Raw genomic sequence first — 18408 nt, 5'->3', positions numbered from 1 at the left:
GTTTCTAAGAAGGGCATGAGAGAATTCAAAGATTCACCAAGGCTGCTAGATTTTAAGTAGTCTCTTCCCCAAATTCTTAATTTTCTGCAATTGCAGACCTAGTGGCTCATTGTTTTTCTTGCTGTATTTCACTTGCTGTATTTCAATATGTTGTCTTGCTAATGCTGGAAGTTATTTTTGGAAAGAAAAATATAAAGAATTCCTGCGAGTGTGTTAACAGAATCATTGTATGCTTGCAGGACAGAGGGATGCTATTTGCCTTCCATTGGTGGAATGGGATACTAACACAAGAGTTGAAAACCATTGCTTAAGCTGCTTTATTGATGGCAGCAGGATTAAACACTTCAGTTAGATCTTGAGTTACATCTTTGGTCTGAGGGTTCACAGTCAATGTTGAAGTGACAGCACTTGCCGCTGGCCTCAGAGAAAGCTCTCCACAGAGGTCTAGTCTGTCTATATGGCATGGATTTCTCCTGTCCTGATATCAGTTTGAATCCAATGCCAAGCAAGCCATTGGGATTTCCAGGCACCCAGAAACAATGATGTAATCAAGCAGGATGAACAGCCAATTGCATTGAAATATTTTCACAACAGAAAATCAGGGGGTAAAATCTATTGACTCTCTTCAATTAAAATTTAGTGGAGAGCAAAATAAATAATTAGGAGATAAACTTGAAGCTGAAATATCAAACTTGGTTGTGAGCCACATTTTGAGCTCCTCCCCCGGCGGGTTTGTAGGCTCTGGGGGAGGCTGGGGCGCATGAAAACGAGATTTCTGCTGCACGTGCTCCCCACCCTCAAAGCCCCAGTGACCTCGATCACTCCCCAAACCTAGATTTGGTCGCTGGCTTCCTGGTGCAGTTCTTCGTCCAACCACTGCAGCATTGTTGCTGTACGAACTGGAGAACTGCTGGCCAGTCATATTGGTCGACAGGTCTCCAAGGTGGGCCTTCCTCCCAAGTGAGGTACAGAAGTCCCACCCACTGCCATTCAATGCTTATTTGAATCTAAAATGGCAACGGGTCAGCTAGAGTCAGAGTGGGTATGTTGCTTGTTGACTCTTCAGATGGTGAGGATCCTATGAGGGATACATTTTAAATTGCACAAAAATTAATTTTTCTGGAGCAATGAGACTGTTTAGCAATAATTATGAACTTCGTATGTTGTTAACCCTTTTATATAACTATACAAGGCATTGGTGAGATCACATCTAGAATATTGTGCACAGTTTTGGTCCCCTTATTTGAGGAAAGATGTAGTGGCATTGGAGGTAGTTCAGAGGAGGTTCACAAGGTTGATTCCAGAGATGAGGGGTTTGTCGAATGAAGAGAGATTGAACAGTTTAGGCCTATAGTTTAGAAGAATGAGGGGAGATCAAATTGAGGTATACAAGATGATAAAAGGTATGGATAACATAGACGTGGAGCAGAATTAGCCAAATGACCTAATTCTGCTTCTGTATCTTGTATCTCATTCAACAGGGTGCAAAGTATTAAAGGGCTTTTACAGCAAGTTTAACAAATTAAAAGGGCAAGTTCTTATCAGTTCTGTGATTTCTTCTTAGAGGGCTGTCCGAGGTAGGTTCTTTACTCAGAGTGGTTAGAGTGTGGAATGGACTGCCTGCTGTGATAGTGGAGTCGGACACTTTAGGAACTTTCAAGCAGTTATTGGATAGGCACATAGAACATAGAACAGTACAGCACAGAACAGGCCCTTCGGCCCTCAATGTTGTGCCGAGCCATGATCACCCTACTCAAACCCACGTATCCACCCTATACCCATAACCCAACAACCCCCCCCCCCCCCCCCCCCCCCTTAACCTTACTTTTATTAGGACACTACGGGCAATTTAGCATGGCCAATCCACCTAACCCGCACATCTTTGGACTTTGGGAGGAAACCGGAGCACCCGGAGGAAACCCACGCACACAGGGGGAGGACGTGCAGACTCCACACAGACAGTGACCCAGCTGGGAATCGAACCTGGGACCCTGGAGCTGTGAAGCATTTATGCTAACCACCATGCTACCCTGCTGCCCCTTTGGAGCACATGGAGCACACCAGAATGACAGGGAGTGGGATAGCTTGATCTTGGTTTCGGACAAAGCTCAGCACAACATCGAGGGCTGAAGGGCCTGTTCTGTGCTGTCCTGTTCTATGTTCTTGATTGCAGCCTGGGGAATTTCACCAGAGCATCTTTTTGTACAGTATAGGAATCACTGAAAGCATTTCTTGGATTTCCACATTTGACTGGGCCTGTGCAGATTCCGGAAGTTCTGTCAGTTTCAGAGGAGTGGCAAAATAATTTGCTGATCATTACTCCTGCCGCAAAATCAGGTCCAATTTTGTTGGAGTTAGCTAAGTAGACTAAGTATTGTAAAATATGGTCTGAAAGAGTAGGTTACATTGGAATTGCATGATGAACAAGCCTCGAATGTAATTTTTAAAAAATGTCTTAATGTTTCTCTTTTAGGTGACTTCCCAGAAAGAGGACTCATTTGCGTCGTTATTGAGGCACTGCCCTCTGACACAGATGGGCCCTTCCAAAGACAAAATAGTCATTGGTAAAATCTTCCATATAGTGGATGATGACCTTTATATCGACTTCGGTGGAAAGTTTCATTGTGTGTGCAGAAGACCAGCAGAAGATGGAGAGTAAGTTGCTTAGTGCCAATCATGAAACATCTGACAGTTCATTTTAAACTAATATATCTTTAAAATGTGATTCTAATTATAAGATCAATAGTTTATTGGTTAAAATTAAATATTTTCATCATGTTACCTGCTTATTGCCAGTAAAAAAAATAATTTCAAATCAATTTTGGTAAAGACGAAGAAAATAAATGCTAACGTTCTCAGAATCATTTTATTCACAAAAGCTTAAGAAAAGCTTAAATAAATCCAAAGATGTGCAGGTAACGTGGATTGGCCAAACTAAATTGCCCTTTAGTGTCCAAAGATGTGTAGGTTAGGTGGGGTTACGGGGATAGGGCAGGAGATTGGGCCTGGGTAGGGTGCTTTCTCGGTGGGTGGGTGCAGAATCAATGGGCCAAATGGCCTCCTTCTGCACTGTAGGGATTCTATTCTGTCAAGCGTAATTTAGTGCTCGTGTTGAAAAATGTTTCCTGACACGTAGGTTTTTTGAGGACACGTGAAAAGGTTCACTCTTTTCAGTCCATTTGTCTGTGAATGACGACATCAGTAGTTTAAAAGTGTTTGTTAATAAAGAATTATCTTGGAAACTTTTCATTCATATTACTTAGGAATAGAAGATACCCTGATTATTGTGTTCACTCTTTTCCAAATGAGATGAGTGTATTCAATTGATGGTTATCTTGAAACTTTAGTCTGCATGTTGTGAGGCATGTTGAATAAAATACACATCATCCTGGCATTCTTCATCATTGTTGGAGAAGTTTTAAAAAAGTGACATTGTCATCAAAGCTTTCCAAGGGTTTTACTGTTGTCTGGTGAACTGACTTTTGCTGAACAGAAGCAGAATACCAACTCTCCAACACTTCTTCCTACCATTCTCTGGACTTGACCTCCACCATTGAATATCAAGCTATTGCTTCGAGAAATGTAATTGATCTCATCTCCTCTGGCGCTCTTCCCACCATGGCTTCTAAATTAATAGCCCCTTAACCTTGAACCCTTCTACTTCTTTCCCAAGATCAGCAAACAGGACTGACCTGTTAAACCTATAATTGCACTGAAGTTATTATTTCTTATTCTTTCTTTCCCTTGCCTTATCCAGTCTCTTTCAATCTATGTCTGTGACTCTTCCAATACCCTGCCACTTTGATAGTTTTCAATTTCCTGGTCCTAATTGTCGTCTCTTCACCATGGACTTCTATCTCCCCACATCTCTTTCCCCACCAGGACAGTGTTAGGGCTCTGCACTACTTCCCTAAGAGACCCAATCAGTCTCCATCCTCGTCTGCCTGGTGAATATGTTCTGAAATTTACATTTCTTGTTAACCTCGGATCACTTCCTTCAAATATAAGGTGTTGTTCTGGATACCTGCATGTGTCTTGCCTTTTTATAGAAATGTGGAGCATCCCTTGCTCTAGTTCCAGTCCAACTTTTGGGGGAGGGGGGGTTGGGGGGGGGGGGGGGGGAGGGGGGGGGGGTTAGGGGGGGTGGTTAGGGGTAGTGGAGTCATTGTCGTCTTCTTCTTCCTCTTCTTCTCCTCTTTCCATAACATTCCTAATTTTCCCTTCGGTCTCTGTATCTGAGGGTAGGCTATCAACAAAGATTCACTGAAAGTCTGTTGACTTTCTCAGCTACCTTACAACCTGCTTCCTGTAAGGACTCCATTTCATTCTCCCTGTTTATTTGCCTTTGCCTTTGTCACATCTGTTCTGTTAAAGCAATCTTCTGTATCACCGTTTCTGATATGTTTTTCTTTTTCCTCAACCAGCGATATCCCCAAACTGTTAGGCATGGGCATTAAATTGTGGCCCAGCCAGCAACAATCACATCCCGTAAACATACAAAGTGTCATTCCCTGCGGTTCTGTTCTTAACCCATTCAATCCCATTCCTCCCCAGCAAGAGCCACAATAGGGTCCCCTTGTTCTCACCTTCCACTCCATCATCCTCCGTATTCAATGAAACATCCACTGCCATTTTCACTACCTCCAGTCTGATGCCACAACCAAACAGGTCTTCCCATGTCAGCATTCTGAAGGGACTCTGGTCTATTCCTCAATCATCCCCAACAGCTACTCCCCTTCCCACACACCTACCATGCAAGTGCAGGAAATGTAATATCTGCCCTTTAGCTCCTTTATCCTCACTATCCATGGCCCCAAATATTGTTTCCAGATGAAACAGTGATTTACATTTATCTCTTTTAATTAAGTGTACTATATTCACTGTTCATAATGCAGTTTGCCCGACACTGGGGAGACCAAACGCAGATTGGATGACTGCTTTGCAGAATACCACTGCAAACATGACCACCTCTTCCAGTTGACTGTCATTTTAGTTCTCCAATCTGCTCTCGCAGTGATCTCTATCCTTGGCCACTGCAGTATTTTAATAAAGCTCCGCTTCTGGAGGAACAGGCACAATAGCACAGAGGTTAGCACCATTGCTTCACGGCTCCAGAGTCCCAAGTTCAATTCCTGGCTTGGGTCACTGTCTGTGCGGAGTCTGCACGTTCTCCCTGTGTCTGCGTGAGTTTCCTCCGGGTGCTCCGGTTTCCCCCCACAGTCCAAAAATGTGAAGGTTAGGTGGATTAGCCATGATAAAATTGCCCTTAGTGTCCTAAAAGGTTATGTGGGGTTGCAGGGATAGGGTGGAAGCGTGGGATTAAGTAGGATGCTCTTTACAAGGGCCGGTGCAGACTCAATAGCCTCCTTCTGCACTGTAAATTCTATGATTCTATGAACAGTACCTGATCTTTTGACCATTTTACAGCCTTCCAAGCTTTCTCCTCCTTTGATCATCTCATTTTTTTTAGCCTTTTCACCTCCCAAGTACAATAAAAATGTTCTCACTAAGATACCTTAAGTATTGCTAAAAAATAAATATGCCGTCAAATTGGACAGACAGAAAAATGTCAGATTTCAAAAGGAGCAATAATTTATACTGCATGGAAAAAATATTGGTTTGCAAGTCAACTCTGGTCCAATTTTCTGATCTCTCTCCCCTGAGTTCACTGCGCTCTTATCCTCTCTTATGCTCTAGCAGGAGCCATCCATTGTGCGACCTCCACTACACGTTGCCACTGGAAGCCAGCTTGCAGGGTGGGGGCATGCCCATTACAGTGGATATGCTGGCTGAGTGAAGGCGGTGAAGTTTGAGCATCAATTCGGCAAATATTTTGATCGGCATCAGAAGGAGATGATGTCCTCACTAAAGGAGTTGGTGGATGATGACCTGGCCCTGATAAAAGAGACTCTGGGAAAGACATTGGCGGTGTGGGAGCAAGGAGAGGTGTTGAAGTGGATGGAGGAGGCGTTGCCGCGGCACAGCGACTAGTTCATTTCGATGAGTGAGGCATTATGGAAGGTGCAGGAGAGTAACAAAGGGCTGAGGGCTAAAGTGGAGGACCTGGAGAACATGTCACAAAGGCAGAATCTGTGGATTGTGGGACTGCCCGAGGGGTTGGAGGGCCGGGAGCCGATGGAGTACTTTTGAGGAGATTTCAGCCAAGTTGTTGGGGGGAGGAGGACGACCCCTCCCTCTATAGACTGGATAGTGCTCACCGGTTGCTCCGGCCGTAACTGAACAAACTACCAAGAGCTGTGAAAGTCTGATTCCACAGCTACCAGGTGAAGGAGAAAGTGCTGAGATGAGCGAAGCCGAATGGAGAGGTGAGGCGGGAAGACGTTGGTATTCATATATACCAGGATCTCGTGGCAGAGCTGGCAAGATGGCAGGTGGTCTTTGGTAGGACGAAGGCAGCGTTGTACAAGAGCAACGTGCGGTTTGGGATGGTCTATCCGGAGAAGCTAAGAGTTACACACAACCCCAGCGACTATTAATTTGAGATGGCGGAGGCATTCGTGAAATGCTGAAGGACTGGAACTGAACTGTGTTTAGACTTTGTTTTTCTTCATGTTGTGTTGGGCAGTGAATGGTTTTGGGGCATTGGAGTAATATGCTGGGATTTGTTTCCCTATGTTTGGGGTCTATTTTGTGGGGATGTGTGGAGGAATTGGGTGTGGATGTCGTCTTGTTGGTATATTTGGTATTGAACCTGTGGGGGGAGGAACCGCCTCGCTAGCAAACTCAGATTGGATAGTGATCGGGAGGAAGGTGGGGAAAGGGCCCTGCCTGTTGGAACCTGTGTGGACAGGTTTCGATGGGCCTGGTTTGAATGGTGGGGTGATGGGTACTATGCAGGGAGAAGTGGTTTCAAGAGGAGGTGGCTGAGGAGCATCTGGAAAGGGGGAGGGAGGACAAGTTGGCTGACGGTAATAAGGGGTAGGGATGGGTCCCGCTTGCTGGGTTGGGCCAGGAGCAGTGATCATGACTGATCGGGGGAGGGAGGGGGGTGGTAAGGGGGAGGGGGAGGTGTTGAGAGACACCCGGTCTGTATGGTAAGGTGGAACGTGTGAGGGTTGGGTGGGAGCCGGTGAAGTGAGTGAGAGTCTTGTCACATTTGAAAAGCTTGAGAGTTGATGTGGAACTGCTGCATGAGACCCATCTGAGGGTGAAAGACCAGGTGAGGCTTCGGAAGGGCTGGGTGAGTCAGGTGTTCCACTCGGACTTTGACAGCAGGGTCCGGGCCGTAGCGATACTGGTATGTAAGAGAGTGAGATTTCAGATGGGCAGACTAGAGAGGGTGGGTATGTTCTAATAATGGGTGCTTTTGAGGGGAGGCTGTTGGTGTTGGTTAGTGTGTATGCCTTGAATTGGGACAATCGGTTCTTCAAGAGGATGGTGGCTGACATACCAAGTTTGGGTATGCACCAGTTAATTCTGGGAGGGGAGTGGTTGTGAATAGATCTAAGCACGCAGCTGATGGATTTCTTTGTCACTGTGATCGAGACCATTCACTCAGTTGTCTTTGCTGCATCCCTCTCTTCCATTTGCCTACTGGGCCAAGCTTCCGCAAAAGCTCTTCCTGCCCTTAGCCTTGAACTTGCATCATTGTACAGTTTCTGACCTATCTTCCCTCATGCCATCTAGCTTTTTTTGCCATTAGCCTCACTTCATGTTACCTTCACCCTATTCCCACTGATTTGCAGACCACCTAACTTCCCTTCCAGATGTTAGTGTTAGTTGATATTGTTAATGGTTCCCTTTCTCCAGTTACTACCCCCAGTTTAAATCGCTGTCATCAACCTCTTTTCAAAAAACCCAAACCTTGCTGTCACCACCTCATTTCCAACCTCCCATTCCTCTCCAAAGCCCTTAACATGTCATCTCCTCAAATCATGTTTCCGCCCCTCCTACCAAAGTCACAAATGATATCAAATGTGAACGTGACAAAGATAAACTATCCTCCTCTGATTAAATTCTTCTAGTCTGATCTTTCTAAGAAATGGAAACGTTTATTAAGATTTTATATTTTCCTCAAGCCTTCAGAACTATAAAGATGTAAGAAACATGTTTTTATTCTTACAGCAGCATTCTAGGGGTTAACTAATATGTTTCACATTTAAATGTTTTGAAACATTAGCATGTGTAATTTGTCTATTAATACAATGTGTAGTGAATTTTCCATCTTTCATTTATCATCGTCTTGGTTGGAGTTAATCCAGGTCTAGATTTCCTCTCTGAAATCCAAGGTTAGTGCATTTTGATGGATGTTTCATGTAAGGTCCTGCTCAAATACATTGAATAATTTCTGGTTGTTTGTTGGAACATCAATTGGGTTATCTCCTTGCCACAAATATTTTCTCCTTTCCTCTTAACAAGGACATGCAGAAAGTTATGCTTAGTCCAGTTTTCAGTTTATCATTATAGCTGCTTGTGAAATAACAGTTCATTACTGAGGTGTTTAACACTTTCTAGATTTGTTGAAAGTTTGCAGTCATCAGTTGAAGCCCCAGTCAGTTATTGCGTGCTACACTGATGACATTCAGCTCTATTAAGGATGATGTACTAGCTTATTTACTGCTGCAGATGGCAATGATTAATGCTTACAATCATATGTAAGTGACAAACAGAAAAAAGCCTTAGTAGGCCTGTCTCATAGTCATGTTCGAACTGAGCTACATAGCTCTCAATGCACCCTATCCATCATCCGCCTTGCTGTCTCCTGGGAAAGGCAAAAACACAGACTTTAAAAAAAAACTCAGACCAATCCAAGGAACAATAAATTCTGGTTAAATCCCTTCATGGCTGCATTCTCTTTCTCCACCCTGACGCACCACACCTTAAATTCTGCGTTCCTTTCGCTTGCCTCTTATACATTACCAGTGCTGCTAACTAGCACAGATTTTCCGTACTTCATACGGAAAATCTGCTTGAATATGGCAATACGATTTCTCGCATTGAAATACACAATCCACTGCAGCCCTTGGTCAAATTCAACCTGACACCACACTGAAGGAGAGTATTTAAGCGAGAGGAGTTTTATTTTAGGAGGAAAGAAAATAAATATTAAGAGGCAGCTCCCTATAAATGGCCGGCTGGCTTGTGGCATCGGGGGCGGGGGGAGGTGGGAAGAGGAGCTGATTGGCAAGCCGCAGCGAATGCATTCTCCCAAAACGCTTTGATTGGTTTCCTTGGCGACGGATGCTGGAAGACAGGGCCCCACGCAGAGGTCCCCTCTCTGCGCCCACACACTATACAGCGTATGCGTGTCATGTGATCTTTGCGCGTATGTAAAAGCTTTCTATTTGCATTTTCCATTAATGTTTTAGATTTGTGCAATAAATGTGTAAACTTGGTGGGCATTTTTTCTTTGAAATGAAAATACCGATTTTACTGCCAAAATACTGATTTTTGTTATCTGGAATACTGATTTCTGTTGAAAAAGGTTGGCAGCTCTGCATTACCACATTGACTATCGTACAATCGTACAATCTGAAATGTCTTCTCATCTTGTTTGGCCATGATTAAACCCACCTCTTTGACTACACTTTTGCTTTTTTTGTCCTATCCTGGGTCTCTGATTTGTCATAGAATGCCTACAGTGCAGAAGGAGGCCATTAGGCCCATCGAGTTTCCACCGGCCCTCTGAAAGAGGGCCCTACCCAGATTCACTCCCCTGCTTTATACCCGTAACGCCACCTAGCCATTGGACATTAAGGGACAATTTAGTATGGGGATAGGGTGGAAGTGAGGGCTTAAGTGAGTCGGTGCAGACTCAATGGGCCGAATGGCCTCCCTCTGCACTGTATGTTCTATGTTCTAATCATCTAACCTGAACATCTTTGGACTGTAGGAGGAAATGGGAGCACCTGGAGGAAACCCATGCAGACACGGGGAGAATGTGCAGATTCAGTCACCCAAGGATGGAATTGAGCCCGAGTCCCTGGTGCAGTGAGGCAGCAGTGCTAGCCACTGTGCCACCGTGCCATCCTTGTCTTGGGACCTTTTCCGATAGTGAAGGCATGATATAAGTGGAGTTTTTTTTTTAAAATTAGATTTTGTCACCAATCACCTTTCCTGTTTATGTTTGCTACCTACTATGAGACAATTTGGAACAGTACTGTGTGGGGAAGCCCTCCAATTTGTGCTGATTATCTATCACACTACAGTTAATGAGGATATAACCCTCATCTTGCTCACTGTCCATGTCTAATGTAAACCCTTGTTACATATATGTTTATTTGATTATTATTATACAGATCATCTTGAAGCTTTCTCCTTGCAATTGATTCCCTTAGCTTTCCAGTTACTGATGGATTTGTGGTTGCTTGGGTATTAAATGTCACCTTTAACTAGCATAAAATGTTTGAAGAGATTTCAGTCTTTTATTATACATTTTTAAATTTTGCAATTTCTAATTATTAAAGTACAATTTTAAAAAAGTTATTAACCCAAATATTATGTGGCCAACTATTAAAATAAGCAGATAAGAAAGGGTTACTATCTACAATTGAATTAAAGTGTTCAAATTAAAGCGAGCAGCTAATTCAAGCAAGTAAAAGTGGCTTTATACTTCAGGAGATGACTTTAGGCTTCTTTGCTGGCCTATCACACGCACTGAACGTTGTGCTGACTGGAGGTGGGAGTAAAAGGCTTTTCTTATGATTGCACTTCCTAGACTATTTAGCCCGCATTCAGAAGAGAACAGTGGCTGGAGACAAAAGCTGTATACACTGTAAAAACAGAGCACCAAAGCAGCAGTACACTGACTCATTCTTCGCTGTGTGTGAGAACTGAGGGGGACTCTATTCACTGCCTTTGTGCTGGTGTCTGTCAACAGCGCTGTTTGAGGCAATGGCTATTGTGTTCGCCAATGTTTCTTATTGACCTATGTCTCTGCTTGTAATGTTCCCAGGGTTGGACCTGTGAGTGAAAGAATATTTGGAAAGGGTAATAGTCGACCAAATGCATTTCACAGTACTGTCAACTGAACTATTAAATCTAAACTGTGGTTTGCAGTAATGCAAACAGGTAATTATGTAGTCACAGCTGTAGTGTACAATAATGTCTTTTGGCATTTGATAATCTTTTTAAAATTATGGTTTAGTATGCCTGTTCCATTGTGAGTACTAATGGTAGTAACAGAAAATTGACAAGATGATTTGTGATGTTGGCAAGTCAGAAAAGTGGAAAGTTTTTGAAAATTGTCATATTTATAGTTAATGTTTGTCTTTTTTCTACGGCTTTTAATGGTTCAATCTTGATAGTTAATCTGACTTTCTTGCTCACTGTATTTGACCTTGGCTGAATGCCACAGTCGGTTCAGACTGGTTTTAGATTTGACTGCGGGAATTCTTGTGGCTTTAGGGCCTCTTGGCTGTGCCTTGTATATTTAGCACTGCCTGTCTCTTTGCCTACCTTTCTGGGAAAGAGAGAAGCAGCTTAAATCTTAAAACAAAACACGGAATTTCTCCCATCTGGCTTTGCAGTTCTGTTGAAGGTACCTGTCAGAGGTGCAGATTTCTAATGATTCACTACACTTGCCGCAGACCATTTACAGGAGGACTGTGACCGCAAAGAAAATCTCAGTCAACTTTCCCAGAGTTTGCAGCTGGTCAGTCCTGACTAAAAGGACACGACTCATTGTATGAAAATGGCTGAGGATTTTCACCTCTGAAGATCGTGTAAACCTGTTGCTGTCTGTCCATTTGGTAATCTGACAGATAACCGGTCTGAATGATTTGAACCCCAAAGTTAAACAGGTGTCAAGTATTTTACAATGAGGATGTGTTATTTTTAAATTATTTTTTAAAAACTGACTATTTAATGTACCTAATTTAAACTTCAAATTTGTTAAAGAATGAGCCAGCAGAATAAATGTTTTAACATAATTGGAAAAATATGTAGTTTTTCATGTTTTAATTTTAAATAGTTTATTTTTAGGATTTTCCATCGCAGTACATTGCCTTTTCTCAATTTTCCCACACAGTTGGGTGTGGTATATTTTAACTATTTGAGACCATAACTCAATGTTCTGTCGCTGTCAAGTACATTTGTAGCTTGCTTTATGCTTTTTTTAGTGGATTAGTTGGGAGAAGTGCTTTTGGTCAATTAAATTGATTGGTCATGCAATGGATTTTTCACATCTACTAAGGTCTCTTCATTGCTTATCCAGCATCCAATACTGTGTAAGCAAAAATTACTTTTTTAAAAAAATATATATATTTTTATTCTCCTCATTTTCCACTTTTTCATCAAAAATATACACCCAACAAAAGATAACCAACAATAACAAATACAATAATAATCCCCCAACCAGCATCCTCTTCAATATATAAACCCAACCCTCCCCCTACAACCCAAATACAAAACAATACAAACCAAAAGAGAACCCACGGTCATCCCATACGTGGTAAACAATAAACAATACACTCAAACCACCCTCCCCTAATGTTTGATGGCATCTAATTCGTGAAAGCGCAGGATAAACAATGCCCATGAATTGTAGAGCCTTTCCATCCTCCTCCACAACTCAAACTTCACCTTCTCGAACATCAAAATTTCCAGCAGGTCCCCCGCCACGCCGAGGCACAGGACGGAGAAGCATACCTCCACCTTTCGGGAAATCAGCGAGGCGAAGGCTAAGACATCTGCCCCCACATCCGCCTGCAGCCCAGGCTGGTCCGACACCCCGAATATGGCTCCTGGGAGACCTGGTACGAATCTCTCTCTCATGCATCACCCCTGAGATGACCTTAAAGACCTCCCTCAAATGCCCCTCCAGCTTTGGACAGGACCCAAACATGTGAACGTAGTTTGCGCGACTCCTTCTATAGTGCTCACACACATCCTCCACCCCCTTAAAGAGTTAGCTCAATTGTATCAGCTCCAACCTCGTGCAAGAAGTTGAGGCATTCACCCTCTGGAGCACCTCACACCACAGCCCGCCCTCCATACCCTCCCCCAACTTTTCCTCCCACTTCACTTTAATCCCCTCCAATGATACCTTGTCCTCTCCCAGAATCTTCCCATAAATGCCGACACCACCCCTGCCATTAATACCTCCTCCAACAATGTGGACGACGCATTCACCACCCACTAATAATATAATAGATTCGGGAGCCCCAACCCCATGCTGCTGTCCTCTCTGCCGAAGTACCTTCCTAATCCTAGCTACCCCCCCCCCCCCCCCCCCCCCCCCCCAACCCCCAAATAAATGAGGTAATCAACTTCTCCACCTCCTTGAAAAATGCCTTCGGTAAAAAAGGTCGGTAAACAAAAACTGCAGCAACACATTCATTTTAATCGTCTGCACCCAACCTGCGAGCGACAGAGGACGACCACCCCACCTTGCCAAGTCTGCCTTTACCCTCCCACCAAACTAGTAAGATTGTACCTACAGAGCCCCCCCCACCCCCAGTCCTGCGCCACCTGCACTCCCAGATATCTAAAGTGTGTCGCCGCCCTGCAAAATGGCAGCCCACCCCACTCCCAGCCGGGACACCGCAAAGTATTCACTTTGGTCCAAATTTAGCTCATACCCCGAAAAGGACCCAAACGCCGAAGCAGTGTTAGCATACCCCTCATCAACGCACTCGGCTCTGACATGTACAGTAATAAATCATCCGCGTATAAAGATACCCTATGTTGCCCCCCCCTCCCGCACTATTCCCTACCACACCCCCAAACAACTCAACGCGATGGCCAAAGGCTCGATCGCTAGCGCAAATAACAGAGGGAACATGGGATACCCCTGCCTGGTCCCCCAGTCCAGAGCAAAATACCCCAAACTCATATTGTTTGTTCGGACACTCGCCTCGGCTCCCTATACAATAACCGTACCCACTCCACAAATCGCAGCCCAAAACCAAACCGCTCTGCCACCGCCATCAAATACCCACTCTACCCAATCAAATGCTTTTTCTGCGTTCAGCACAATCACAATCTCTAGCGCCCTCCCCTCTGCTGGTGCCATAACTACATTCAACACCCTCCTAATATTCGAAAATAGCTGCCTCCCTTTCACGAGTGTCTTTGCATCCACATTCAGTAGCGATATAGTCCTGTACGACCCACACTGTTGGATCCTTATCCTTCTTTAGCAACAAGGAGATCGAGGCCTGCCCCAAAGTCTGTTGGAGCACCCCCTTCCCTATCGCCTCCTCAAGCATCCCCACCATTAGTGGCGTCAATTTATCCCTCAACTTCTTAGAATACTCCACCGGGAACCCATCCGGCCCTGCTACCTTCCCCGACTGCCTCCTCCCAATTGCTTCCTTTATCTTCTGCTCCCCTATTGCCCCCTCCAATGTGGCCCTATCCTCCTCCCCCAACCTCGGGTGTTCCAAACCGTCCAGGAATTCCCGCATCTGCCTATCCTATACCCGGTGGCTCTGACCTATACAACTTCTCGTAAAACTCCTCGAATACCCTAGTAATCTGGTCCGGGACCACCACCAATTTCCCCGTCCTATCCCGCACCTGAACAATTTAGCAAAAATTACTTCTTACTAAATATTTGGAAGTCAGAACTCATTGTATTCAGTGCCTGCTGCAAGCTCGGTGTCTTACCCATTGACAGCATCCCTCTTCAAAAACAACTTTCGAAGATTGAACCAGACTGTTTGTAATCTTGGTGTTATTTTTGACCCTGGGATGAGCTTCTCACCATATATCCGTGCAATCAATAAGAATAGCTGTTTCTATCTCTAACATCTTCCGACTCAGCTCCTTTTCTGCTGAAATCCTCAACTTGTCTTCCTGTTTAGACAATTGTTCTAATGCACTCCTGGTCGACTTCCTGGATTTTACCCTTTTGTAAACCTGAGGTCCTCCAAAAAACTCCTGCCCATGTCATAGCTCACAGCGAGACCTGTTTACCCATCACCCTTGTGCGTAGCGGCACATGTTGGTTCACGGTTAAGCAAAACCTCAGTTTTAATATTCCCAGTATGCGTTTTCAAAGCTCTCCGTTGCCTTGCAGCTCCTTGTGTCTGTCGTTTCCTCCAGCCTTACAACCCTCCGAGATGTGTTCTAATTCTGAACTCTTGAAAATCCCCAGTTTTAGTCACTTCCTCGTTGGCAACTATGGCTTCAGCTGCCAACACACGAGGTTCTGGAATTCCCACCCTATACCTCTCTGCCTTGTTTTTCCTTTAAGATGCTCTGATCGATAAGTCCCATTGTCTTGAGAGATAGTTGGGTGCCTCGGATTGTTTGAGAGCGTTCCTGTTCATCACGTGGGAGGTTTTTCTAGGTTAGAGGGGCTATAAAGACGAGATGTTGTCATAATTGAAGCTTAGCACTAATCTTTGAGATTAGAATTTGAACAGATAATCTTTTGCTTAAGTAAAGATCAGAGCATTACTTAAGGCCTGGTTTGTCAAACTTAATTCCAGATTCATGTCAAATATTGTACGAAAGCATCATTGTACAATATATTTAAATAATTGAGTTCTAAGGATACATTGCTCATAATTGCCCATTTCTCCTTTTTCTCTCAGAATTGATCCAGAATTATGATTTATTTTCTGTTATTAAAGATTGCAGTTTTATTATTTTCTTTTAAAAAGTGTTTGATTTTAAGATAACAATCCTGAAAGATGTGCTGTTAGGTGAATTGGACATTCTGAATTCTCCCTCTGTGTACCTGAACAGGACTGGAGTGTGGCGACTAGGGGCTTTTCTCAGTAACTTCATTGCAGTGTTAATGTAAGCCTACTTGTGACAATAAAGATTATTATTATTAGCAGTAACATGAAGATGCTAACTGCACTCCGGTATTTGATTCAAAAATTTGCAGTTTCTGTTTCAGGAAGCCTGGTCAAAAATATTGCATTGAGCCTACAACATAGGAAACAGGCCTAGAGTCATAATTTGCAGATCATATAAAAATAGGAGATGTAGTTTAAGATCAAAGGAGATTGCATAGGGATAATGATAAGATAGGGAATGGGCTAATAAGTGGCAGATGTCAGTTAATGTGAGGTGGATCATTTTGGTTAATAAAAAGCCGTAATTATACTCCCTGTTGTGGAAGAAGAGAGTGATTTAGGAGTAAAGTTACATGGAGTATGATGGCCTTGTCATTTTCACTGCTGGATTATTAGTCCAAAGCTATGAGTTCAAATTTCATCATGGTATGTTGGGAAATTTAATTAATGAAAAACTGGTAATTTAGGCCTGGCACCAGATTAAGTAACAATGAAAGCTGCTGGATTTTCATTTAAATCCAACTGGTTCAGTTAAGTCCTTCATGCAAGGGAACCTGCCACCCATTTCCAGTCCTGGCCCCTGTCTGACCTTAGTTCCATATAACGTGGTTGATTCTTAATACTCATGGGGCAGTTGGGGCTGGGAAATAAATGTGTCCTTGTCAGCATCACCCATGTTGCAAGAAATTTTTTTTTAAAGGTAGCACCATAGGTTAATAAGATTGTAAAACAAAAAGCAAATGGAATTGTGGTTTTATTGTGAACAGTCTAGATAATGAAAGCCAAGAAGGTTTTTAAATTAATTTACTGGATGTGGGTATCACTGGTTCGGCCAGAATTTATTGCCCATCCCTCATTGCTGTTGAGAAGGTGGTGGTGAGCTGCCTTCTTGAACAGTTGCAGTCCCTGAGGTATAGGAACACCCACGATGCTCTTAGAAAGGGAATTCCAAGATTTTGATTCAGCGACACTGAAGGAACGGTGCTATATTTCCAAGTACGGATGGTGAATGAGTTGGAGTGGAATCTCCAGATGCTGGTTTCTCAGATATCTGCTGGCCTTACCCTTTCTAGATGGTAGTGGTGGTGGGTTTGGAAGGTGCAGCCCAAAGAACTTTGGCGAGGTCCTGAATGCATTTTGTAGATAGTGCACACTGCTAGCATAGTTCATTGATGATGGAGGGATTACATGTTTGTGGAAGGGGAAGGTATCATTCCGTTGATGGTGGAGGGATTGCATGTTTGTGGAAGGGGAAGGTATGATTCCGTGAGTGTGATTATGTCAGGCTGTTGTTTGATTAATCTGTGGCACAGCTGTCCCAATTTTGGCACAAGCGTCCTGAGTAAGGAGGACTTTGCAGGGTCGACACGGTTTTCGGTTGCCGTTTCCGGTGCTTAGGTGAATGACTGTTGGCCCGTCTGGTTTTGTTCCTTTTTGTTTCCTTTGTAGCAGTTGGTTACAACCAAATGGCTTGCTAGGCCATTTTGGAGGGCATTTCAGAATTAACCACATAGCTCTGGGTCTGGAGTCACATATAGGCCAGACCAGGTAAAGGTGGCAGGTTTCCTTCCCTAAAGGACATTACTGAACCAAATGGGTAATGATTAGCATATTTTATATAAGACCTAAGTTACTAGCTACTGACTTTTGATTTATGCTTAAAATGTTACATTAATTACACCTTCCAATTATTCAAGAAAAAAAATCAAATCTGTTTTGGACAGCAAGTAAAGCTCACCTGCACTATGTCTACCACATTTTCACTCCTGGCTTGTGCAGGCGCACTTAATTCTAGTAATTCTTCAGATGATGCAAGGTGTTGCCTATATGGGTTTTCTAGTAAAGTTCCAGTGGAAAACATAGCCAACTTTAAGTCCTGGGGCATGTCTACTTGTCGGGTAAAATTTCTAGCTGCTCAGAAACATATGCTTGGCAAAACTATACTTGGGGGAACTCAAGCCTGATAGCAACCATGTTTATATCCTCCGATACAAAGCTGTTTATTTCAGCAGTTCAATCTACTGGTACAGTGGTTTCCTTCTCAGACTTCTGCAGAAACAAAATCCATCAATTCTATCTTGGTGGGTAGTTAGGGGAAGTGACCTGGCTCCGACAGTTTCCCTATTAACACACCTATCACTGGTCATCCCCCTTCAGATAAGTTGCAATAATTTTGAACTCTTATGAACTGATATGAATTTTCTATGATCGAAGAAACTACTTCTCCACATTTGTAGAGATATTCAGATTGTTGCAAAGCATACAAGAGTATCCATGCTGGCTCATTATTTATTAAGTATCGAAGGCATCCTTACATGAAGTTCATCCCCATGGTAACCTAGAAGTTGAAGTGTTTTCAGCTTGGCATCTTCACACGAGGACATCTGAGCTTGATTATAGTTTTAGCACAGGCTTTTACAACATTGTCATGGGCGCTCACTTCTTTTTCTGTTTCTTTCACACAGCTTTTTCTCTGCCTCTTTCACTAGTTTTTCAAAATTCTTGTAATTCATTCCAGATTTCGAGCAATAATACATCACTTACCATTGTCTCAAAACCCTAAAAGTAGTTATTAGGTGGTACCTTACTGTGTAACTGAGGCTGTACTCTACATAGACTTGACCATTCTCAAATAATTTTGAAAATACAGTATTCAAATAGTTACTGTCCTTCTATGAGCTGTAATAAATTATTT

The 18408-nt window shown here is 43.3% G+C and overlaps 1 protein-coding gene across 1 annotated transcript in view; it reads left to right on the top strand.

Moving 5' to 3' along the window:
• Positions 1-18408, top strand: part of mrps28 (mitochondrial ribosomal protein S28) — a 151760-nt gene that overhangs the window by 48827 nt on the left and 84525 nt on the right. The window contains exon 2 of the mRNA XM_038809677.1: positions 2474-2655. Within this exon, the coding sequence (XP_038665605.1) occupies positions 2474-2655 (182 nt within the window). The remainder of the gene's footprint in view (positions 1-2473; positions 2656-18408) is intronic.

The sequence above is a fragment of the Scyliorhinus canicula genome, chromosome 10 (genome assembly GCF_902713615.1).
Source record: "Scyliorhinus canicula chromosome 10, sScyCan1.1, whole genome shotgun sequence".
Taxonomy (NCBI): domain Eukaryota; kingdom Metazoa; phylum Chordata; class Chondrichthyes; order Carcharhiniformes; family Scyliorhinidae; genus Scyliorhinus; species Scyliorhinus canicula.
Note: the sequence above shows the minus strand (reverse complement) of the source record. Positions and strands in the feature narration are given on the sequence as shown.